Below are 9,703 nucleotides of genomic sequence, written 5' to 3'. Positions count from 1 at the left end.
TGATTTTGAATTTAAAATTTTTGGAAAATCTCATTTCTACATTTTTTGGACACTGTTTGCTTTTCCCCTGCACCCTTTAATTGTTTCACGAATGCAGAATTATTGGTAGCTTTTTAAAATTGGAATAGCGTTAAAAATTTTCAGTTATACTAAGATTGACAAATTCATATTTTCAATTATTTTGTGAATTGCTAGTGGGTTTGGAAAATTAGAACACCTTTGAAAATAAAATATAAATCTATTATATTAAATCTTGACAAGATGATTAAAGTAGGTATATAATTATCGTATGCTAAATATTAAGAAAGATAAAATGTTAAACACAAAATATTTTACTTGTCTTACGCTGATTTTCTAACAATAAAAGTATAAGTGAACTCGTGTGAATGAAATGATAGCAATAATTGCACCGCCAGCTACTTTCTGCCGGGTTTCTACGAGTCTCTCTGTGTCATATTTTTCTTACAGATCGTTTGGAGAAAGTTAAACATTAGCAGGTTTCAATTTTTTTTTCACCATGGAAATTGCTCACGTCCGTGCGTTTCATAGAGGAATCACTGTTACTGCCGTCTGGTTTCGATGTTCCTCTGTGCTTTTTTCTTCTTTTTACACCAAATCGAACGAGAGATCAGCAAGAGACGTTTCTACAATCTTTTTTCTTCACCGCTTCGAAAACTTCCTGAAGCCCGCTTTCCTTTGCCATTGCACTTGTCGCTCTATCCACAAAAAACGTGTTATTAATAATTCGTTTATTTATTCATTTTGCGGTACGAATCCATTAAGATGCAGAATCATTTGGAAGAAAGATTGAAAATGGCTACAAAAGTTCAGTCTAAATAGTTACAGATAAATAGCTGCAAAAACATGTGAAAAATGAAAAGGCATGTTATAAAGAGAACAAAAAAAAAAGATAGAAGAAATAAATGATTAGATATGAGAATATAAATAACGTATAATCACAAGCACTAATTATAAGAAAATAAAATATCCAAGAAACTTGGTTATAAGAGAGGTATGCAGTGTGTTTGGTTTTTAATATCACAAATTCTTTTCTCCTTTATTTAATTGTAAGTTTCTCAAAATGTAATAGAAGTAAATTTCATTTCTTACTGCTTTCAGGATTTGCATTTTGAAGAATTAGAGCATTTTTGTGTAAAGATATTATCCTTTCTGTGTGAAATTGTTAAAGAGAGACAATAATTGTGTTTTATATGGAGTATTTATGGGTAATTTAAACATTTGCTCTGCTGTTCCACTTCCGTAATTGCATAGAGGCCGTCAGCCGGTTAGCGAGTCATTAAAAACGTGCTGATAAATATCCGAGTGCAAACGAACATCATTTTGAACATCTAATAAAGCGATTTTTAACCTACAAAGCGTTACGCTTTGTAAAAACTACCTTCTTCAAAATTAACTCGACAATCTTGAACTCGGTAAAAATTGTACGGACAAAAAATTTAGGACACCCAGTATACACTTATTTCCAATTCGAACATTTCTTCTTATTCAAATTTCTCTGAATGTAAGTACTACAAAATTACAAATTAAACCGCAATTACCTTTGGTCGCCATGTTTCACGATATTCCGTGAAATATTCAATTTCTCGGTACGTATTTCCAAAAATTTCCCCAACTCACAAGTACAATTTTTGTATTTTTCTCAAAAATATAAATGTCCTACCGATCCAATTTTTCAATATCCCGAAATAACAAATTCTATGAATTATATTGCCAGAAAATTCTCGGAATCGTGAATTCAATTTTTTGTACCTTTTTTCAAAAATGTAAATATTCAAGGAATTCAATTTTTCGAAATAAATTCTGCCAATTGTATTGCAGAAAATTTCTCCAATTGACGAAAACAGTTTTTCGTATCTATTTTCAAAAATAGAAATATTCCACCAATTTAATACTCCAAAATAACAAATTCTAGGAACCACGAATGCAATTTTTGGTACCCTTCTATAAAAATTGTTCTTCCCGCATGCAATATTTCAAACTAACAAATTCTACCAATTATAGATACAGAATCTCTTCTTCTTACATGTTCTCAGAAAACTGTGCATGCAATTTTCCGGAAAATTAACCGAACAATTACCTGGTCGCCAGGTTCCACAGGATGTTCTGCAACGTGGTTGCTCCGGCGTCGCCACCAGCTAAGATAATATCGCAGATCGATCTCTCCTCGCAGACGTTCATGGCATCCGTGAATCGCGCCTGTTTGTGCTCCACTGGCAGGTCAGTGACCCTCCATTTCGATAGAACTATGCTGGGCTGGCTGAAGGGATTTGTGCGTGATTAGAATGTAAGCAGAGGCGATCCTGAAGCGGAAGAATCGAAAGTATACTGACGTGGTGTTGTCAACCTTTACGACATTCGGCGTTAGGGCGGCTATGAGCAGGCCCAGAGGCAGAAACGCGCCAATCAGGCGGAGGATCTTCTTCCAGGGTGACACTCTGGTAATCAGAATGGATGATCGAATGATAGTTAAGTGATGATTTATACTGCACTCGTGGAGAATTGTTTGATGATTCAAGAATTTCTTAAAATAAAAAACGCGTGATCTGGCTCTATATGATACTGCCACCTGTTAATGATGCTGCTAGTTAATATTCATCGTTTTTGTGACTGTAGCAGTCTTTTATTTTAAACAAATCTCTGAATGTTCATTTTGCAACGTAAATTATTAATATTAATCTCGTTAAATAGAGAGATGTTTCTACTTTCAAAAAAGTCACATTTGGTTTGTTTGATATGTAAATTCAATTCAACGTATTACTTCAAATATCCGAACGTGAGGTGTGGGATAATTCCAGCCAGTAGTTTATAATGCAAACTAGACACTTCGAGCTATCAATTAATATCAAGAAACTGACAAATGTGTAACTTGTTCGAATTTTATAGCATTTCTTGTTTATGTAGCCGGAATTACCCCGCTTTCCCCTAAGTGAGAAAAGATAGAAACGTGAAAAATAAAATTCAGAGAGTGGAGGAGAGAATTAAAAAGTCATTGAAAATTGGTAGAATGAGAATCGAGGAAAATAGGAATACCTTTTTCTAACAGGATAATTCGAGTGTCCGCCATCGTGGAATTCAATTTGATGATTCCCAACAACTGGCTGATGAACAAAGTAAGGATACTTCTTGGTCTTCAGGAACGAAGACTCCTGAACGTAAATCACCCCATTACCAGGCTTCTTCAATATTTCGTAATCTTGCGAACTCTGTTGATTTGCCTGATGATCATAAAATCCCGCGTAATTCTGTGTCTTCAGAGGATCAACCTTGAGAAAATTTCCCACTTCATGTTTGTGAGGTTCACTCTGAAACTTGGATGGTTTTCCTAACAAAGTATAAGCTTCTTGCTCGTAGGTAGGCTTCTCTAAATTCTGAAACACCTGTTGATCCACTAAATCATACTGTGCCCCAACATTTTCCATCGCTGGATAACCAAACTGTTGATCCGATGCTTGATCCTTCGAAGGTCCGCCATATTGGTATCTAGGAACATTTAATACATCATTTTGGAATTTTACAAAATTGTTCTGCTCTGTCCCATCCTTTTTCCCCTCTTCCGACGAACCAGAAACAGTTTCGTGCAAATTCTGATGGATGTATCCTTGATGATCAACTTGAAGAGACTGCGCAGTGGGTTGAAGGACAAACCGGAAGTCGTTCAGGTGCTCGTAGTAGGAACCAGGATCCGCACCACTGTCAAACTTGAAGTGATGAAGATTGTTGAAGGGACCGCTGCTTATTCTGGACTCTTTGATCTCTCCTAGATGCACACTTGGTCGAAATTCTCTGGAGATGTTCTTCTTGTCTGTGACGGACAACGTCAGTTTCCGGTAGGTTTCTATAGTTGTCGTGGGCTCGGTAGTAGTCGCTGACTGCAGAGAAAATTGGTCTTCGCTGGAGGATTCCTCGTAGAACTCTTCAACTGGCTTCACTCCTTCGTTCGCGGATTCGTTTCTCGATTCTTCAATGCCCTCGCCGCGAGTCGCGACGACGTACAAGAGGAAGACGAAGAGCAGAAGTTGCGTCGTAGGAATTTCAAGGTTCATGCTGCTGTTCGAAGTTTATTACAGTGATGAAAGTATGATGGAGGACGACGAAGACGTTTCCATCGCGATGTACCCGTTGGACTAAAGAGGAGCTTTGGCGTTTCGGCGTCTTTAACCCGCGAGAAACCAACGTCGTCGCGTTCTCTAAAAAGCGTGAAGGCGATTTCGTCTGCTAATCGTCAGCCTCACTCCAATTGTCGTTGACAAAGTGGTCGTTTAGTTCCGGCAGATGTGCCAGCGAAGAAAATCTCTGAAGGATTTCAAGGATACACTGTTGCTCAACATTTCTGGAGTCTACGAATAGGGTAGTTTTGTTTGTGATATCATTTTGTAGTATCGTTGAAGAAAAAAAATAGAAGTTCAGGATATCTTTAGTTTCTTCGTTCAACAATTTGTTCTCTTTGTAAGTTCCTTGTATGTAGGTTGAAAATGGACACCTTATGTGTACGTATATTCTTATGAACCTAATTTGATACAGTTACGCTTGTAGTTTGCCATTGTGTGCTACTATAGTCTTCTTCCTTGATAACTGTTCCTTTAACCACACCGTTATTTCTAGGTCACCCGGTATAATTTCCATATGCAGAGCATCGTAAACTCAGTTTAAGTCGAACTCCGTAACTTCGTAGTCCTTCGTTGTACTATTTGCTGTAATGCACCAGAGATGTAGTTTAATTGCACAATATAATAGAATAACGCAACAGTATAGTATAGTAGTAATATACCATAGCAACGTATAGTAGGATAGCACAATAGTGCACTCTGCAGTGCTACTAGTGTAGCATAATTGTACAATATGGTAATACAAATCAGCAGTATAGTTTAAAAGTATAGTATAATAATATGCATAGAATAATGGTATACCATAGTATAGTAGGATGATATAGCAATATGGTACAGTAGTATAGTATAACAGCATTGCATAGTAGTATAGTAGCATAACATAGCAGCATAGTATAGTAGTATACTGTATAAGCACGATATAGCAGCTGGACATAGCAGTATAGTATAGTAAAGCTATATTGTAGTGCAGTATAGTAGCACGATATAATAATACATTATAGTAGTATGGTATAGTGATATATAATAGTGGTATGGTATCGTATAGCAGCATAGTATAGTTGTATAGTGTAGAAGCAGGATGTAGCAGTATGACATAGCAGTATAGTATAGTAAAACGATATAGTAGTACAGTATAGTAGTATGATGTAATAATATATTATAGTAGCATGGTATAGTGATATATAATACTGATATAGTATAGTATAGCAGCATAATATAGTGTAGAAGCACAAGACAGCAGCAGGACATAGCAGTACAGTATAGTAAAACGATGTAGTAGTACAGTGTAGTAGTACGATATAATAATATATTATAGTAGCATGGTATAGTGATATATAATAGTGTTATAGTATAGTATAGCAGCATAATATAGTGTAGAAGCACAAGACAGCAGCAGGACATAGCAGTACAGTATAGTAAAACGATGTAGTAGTACAGTATAGTAGTACGATATAATAATATATTATAGTAGTATGGTATAGTGATATATAATAGTGGTATAGTATAGTATAGCAGCATAATATAGTGTAGCAGCACGAGACAGCAGCAGGACATAGCAGTACAGTATAGTAAAACGATGTAGTAGTACAGTATAGTAGTACGATATAATAATATATTATAGTAGTATGGTATAGAGATACATAATAATGGTATAGTATGTAGTCGAATATACCAAAAATTCGGAACTATACCTATTTCGGTCTCTTTTTACACGGCACGCATGCAGTATCGTGTTTAACAAAATGTGTTTAAAAATTGATTTGCAGCAAAGTAGAAAACTTGTGTTAAACTAACGCAAAGCGTACAAAAAGCAATTTAAAATATAGAGATGCATTCAATGAAAATATTTCATTTAATAAACATACGAAAGAGAAGTTAATAGGGCAAACACATCTTCACTGTACAGTATATTGAAGAAACGATGGATTTGAAATTAGCGTGCATTTTTGCAACCATGCTGCAGTAAGTAAAACCTGCTAAAAAAAACCGTGTAAAAGTAAATAATACGCGTTGAAGAAAAAAACCATGTAAAAGTTAATGAAACGTATTAAAAAACCGTGCACCGAAATACCGTAAAAAGAGACCCAGGTGTACTGTACATTGTAAGGACGATAAGAACTGGCAGGAGGTAATTAAAAATTAGCAATTACGTCAAAAATGTGTTAAAACAGCCGAAAAATTACTTTTAAATCGATAACAAAATTAACGATATGTTCGATTTCAATGTAATTAAGCAAGTGATTGTGCAGTTTTGACCGACGCGACGGTGTACAGTGTCGCGATAACATCCATCGAAATGGTAGTTTCTAGGCGATCGGCTAATTACGATTGTCAACCATCATCCATCTTTTCTCCGGTGTATATATAGTATAGTATAGCAGCATAATATAGTGTAGAAGCACAAGACAGCAGCAGGACATAGCAGTACAGTATAGTAAAACGATGTAGTAGTACAGTATAGTAGTACGATATAATAATATATTATAGTAGTATGGTAGAGTGATATATAATAGTGGTATAGTATAGTATAGCAGCATAATATAGTGTAGAAGCACAAGACAGCAGCAGGACATAGCAGTACAGTATAGTAAAACGATGTAGTAGTACAGTATAGTAGTACGATATAATAATATATTATAGTAGTATGGTATAGAGATACATAATAATGGTATAGTATGTAGTCGAATATACCAAAAATTAGGAACTATACCTATTTCGGTCTCCTTTTACACGGCACGCATGCAGTATCGTGTAAACAAAATGTGTTTAAAAATGGATTTGCAGCAAAGTAGAAAACTTGTGTTAAACTAACGCAAAGTGTACAAAAAGCAATTTAAAATATTGAGATGCATTCAATGAAAATATTTTATTTAATAAACATACGACGAAAGAGAAGTTAATAGGGCAAACACATCTTCACTGTACAGTATATTGAAGAAACGATGGATTTGAAATTAGCGTGCATTTTTGCAACCATGCTGCAGTAAGTAAAACCTGCTAAAAAACCGTGTAAAAGTAAATAATACGCGTTGAAGAAAAAAACCATGTAAAAGTTAATGAAACGTATTAAAAAACCGTGCACCGAAATACCGTAAAAAGAGACCCAGGTGTACTGTACATTGTAAGGACGATAAGAACTGGCAGGAGGTAATTAAAAATTAGCAATTACGTCAAAAATGTGTTAAAACAGCCGAAAAATTACTTTTAAATCGATAACAAAATTTACGATATGTTCGATTTCAATGTAATTAAGCAAGTGATTGTGCAGTTTTGACCGACGCGACGGTGTACAGTGTCGCGATAACATCCATCGAAATGGTAGTTTCTAGGCGATCGGCTAATTACGATTGTCAACCATCATCCATCTTTTCTCCGGTGTATATTATCAGTACGTTAACATCTCTTCGGTGAGGTCGGAACGAAAGTGGCCGGAAAAAATAAGGAGGAAAGAACAACCGCGAAAGGGGATAGCCTAGATGTCGGGACGATATTCATGCATCGACAACCAGTTTCCATGGAAAGTACACATCGGAATAATGAAACGTTTTTACTGTCGTGGAAGCGGCGGCGCTAACGCGAGAAGTCACGAAACTCCTAGGCCTTCGTAACCGGCCATTTTATATCGGATTTCTCGTACAGATTCTGGGACACTTTTCACGCTGGCCGACTGGCAAAACGAATGAAAGAAAGAAAAAAAAAACGAATGGCATTTCCCGCGACGCTAGACGTCTCCTTTTCGATTCGCACTTTTCCCTGGTTTCTCCGTTCTCTTGCTTGCCGTGCCGTGGAAATCGCTATGATCAACTCTTGGATCTTAAGCTCTCGTGATACAATAACATCTGGACTCTTTAAAGCTAAGTGGGTTATAGATTTTTCGAATTATCTCAATCTTGAGTAAAATTATTCGTTAGTATCTTCTGATATTCCTGCAGTTTCTTCGTCGTAGATTTTGAAACTCTGATACTGCACAAAATTGATAATGTAGGTTATAAATTGTTTATCAAATTTGCCTGCAAAAGGATTCACCATTTTGGAATATTTTCAGAAATCTTTCGAACAGTTTTTACAAATCTTATTTTAAAGATTTCCAAACACTGAAAATCCACGTTTCCTTACGAATAAGAATTTTTTTTTCTTATATTGAGATATTTAAAGGTTTTTTGAATTAATTAAAAAATATTGGCAAATAAACATGTTAAATTTTGACTTACAAACGGACTTACACCACTTTTTAAAAAAGCATTTACGCAATAACATTTGAGCCGTTTCTTTTTAAGTGGTACAAGTCCAACTTTGAAAGATACGAGTTAAGTCTAGTTTCAGCTAAACACGGACGTCTTGTTTTCATATTTATAATAAGAAAGTCAGTACCTACACTCCAATATCCTCGTGAACTCGCCAAAAGAAGTTTAACGGTGAATTTTTAATTTCAATACAATTGCAATAAAATATTGCGAATTTCTCGATGAGATGGAAAAAGGAGTTCAAGGATAAGATCTAGCCGTAGACAGGAAATCAATGGGTAGAATCGATGAATCGTTAAGAGGAGGAAACGTACCGGCTGGTCGGATTTCTACGGGCGAGGCGTAAAAAGGAAGGAAAAATGCTTTATTACACGGCTTCACGGAATGTGAGCAAAGAGCGGAAAGGGGTGAAAAGACTTTCTAAGGCGAGTTTTATCAGCGAGCGGCGAGAGTCTGACCTTATTTCAAACGGAGGTCAACTCGTGCTAAGGAACTGGACGAAGCAGATGTTAGATGCAAGATAAACCCGTACACTACCACGTACGACTTCTCCATGTCCGAATAGTCATCATGACTGACGACTTTTAATTAAGTTTCAAACGAAACGTTTCTTAGAAAATCCGACTACTTCTCGTAACTCATTCGACAGTTTACATTGACAATTCTGGAATACGCAGTGCAGAAGTCTACTGTATCATTTGGTAACAAAAGATTTTCGAAACTTAATAATTTTCGAAAATTAAAAAGTTTCAACTAGACAATTCTGAGGCTATTAAATTAGAAAAATTACAAATGTCAGGCTGTCGAGATTCGAAAAATGCAAAATAATGAAAAAGGATGATTCTTCAAAACAATAGCCCCCAAATTTCTTCAATCACTCCTCGTTAAGCTCACAAGTTCTCAAGAAATTCCATCAAAATCGCAAGTTATCAAGTTATCTTCTAATTTTCATCCTTTCCTTCCTCTTCTTTTCTTCCTAATTTCTTCACCTTCCCTTCAGTGTGCCTACAGAGGCAAATCAATCATTATTCTAACATATTCTACAAAGACAGATTAATCATTTTAATATGTTCTTTTCTTCCTGAGTTCTTCGTTTTCCCTTCAGTGCAACTACAAAGGCGAAGCAGCGTGTTCGAAACGTAGAACACACGAATCTTGAATGCACAGTGTTCTCCTTCCGTTTGAATCGGCCGACAACGAAAGTAGACGTTCCCTGCACTTGACAGCCGTTGGTTCTTTCTTTTTTCGGTACGCGTCCTGCTGCTCGTTTTCGCGGTTATCTACGCCGGAGAACGACCCAATTCCGGTTTCGAGTAGGCCAGCCAACCGCAC

The 9,703-nt window shown here is 36.2% G+C and overlaps 1 protein-coding gene across 1 annotated transcript; it reads right to left on the bottom strand.

Moving 5' to 3' along the window:
• Positions 1-628: 628 nt before the first annotated feature.
• On the bottom strand, positions 629-4,064 carry LOC108577127. Its single transcript, XM_017940228.1, has 4 exons — positions 3,052-4,064; positions 2,352-2,456; positions 2,099-2,278; positions 629-716 (listed from the first exon to the last, which is right to left on the bottom strand). Exons 1-4 carry the CDS (start codon positions 4,062-4,064, stop codon positions 629-631), a joined length of 1,386 nt encoding a protein of 461 aa, XP_017795717.1.
• Positions 4,065-9,703: the final 5,639 nt, after the last annotated feature.

The sequence above is a fragment of the Habropoda laboriosa genome, unplaced genomic scaffold, assembly GCF_001263275.1.
Source record: "Habropoda laboriosa isolate 0110345459 unplaced genomic scaffold, ASM126327v1 scaffold598, whole genome shotgun sequence".
Classification (NCBI taxonomy): Eukaryota; Metazoa; Arthropoda; class Insecta; order Hymenoptera; family Apidae; genus Habropoda; species Habropoda laboriosa.
The sequence above is the reverse complement of the archived record's forward strand: the minus strand, read 5'-3'. Positions and strand labels throughout refer to the sequence as shown.

Excerpts from the sequence above, each read along its gene's own strand:
- LOC108577127 (XM_017940228.1), bottom strand. The coding sequence starts at position 4,064 with ATGAACCTTGAAATTCCTACGACGCAACTTCTGCTCTTCGTCTTCCTC. Across the intron at positions 2,457-3,051 it reads AATTATCCTGTTAGAAAAAG|AGTGTCACCCTGGAAGAAGA; the intron begins GTATTCCTATTT and ends TCTGATTACCAG. Across the intron at positions 717-2,098 it reads CTGTGGAACCTGGCGACCAG|AGCGACAAGTGCAATGGCAA; the intron begins GTAATTGTTCGG and ends TTTTGTGGATAG.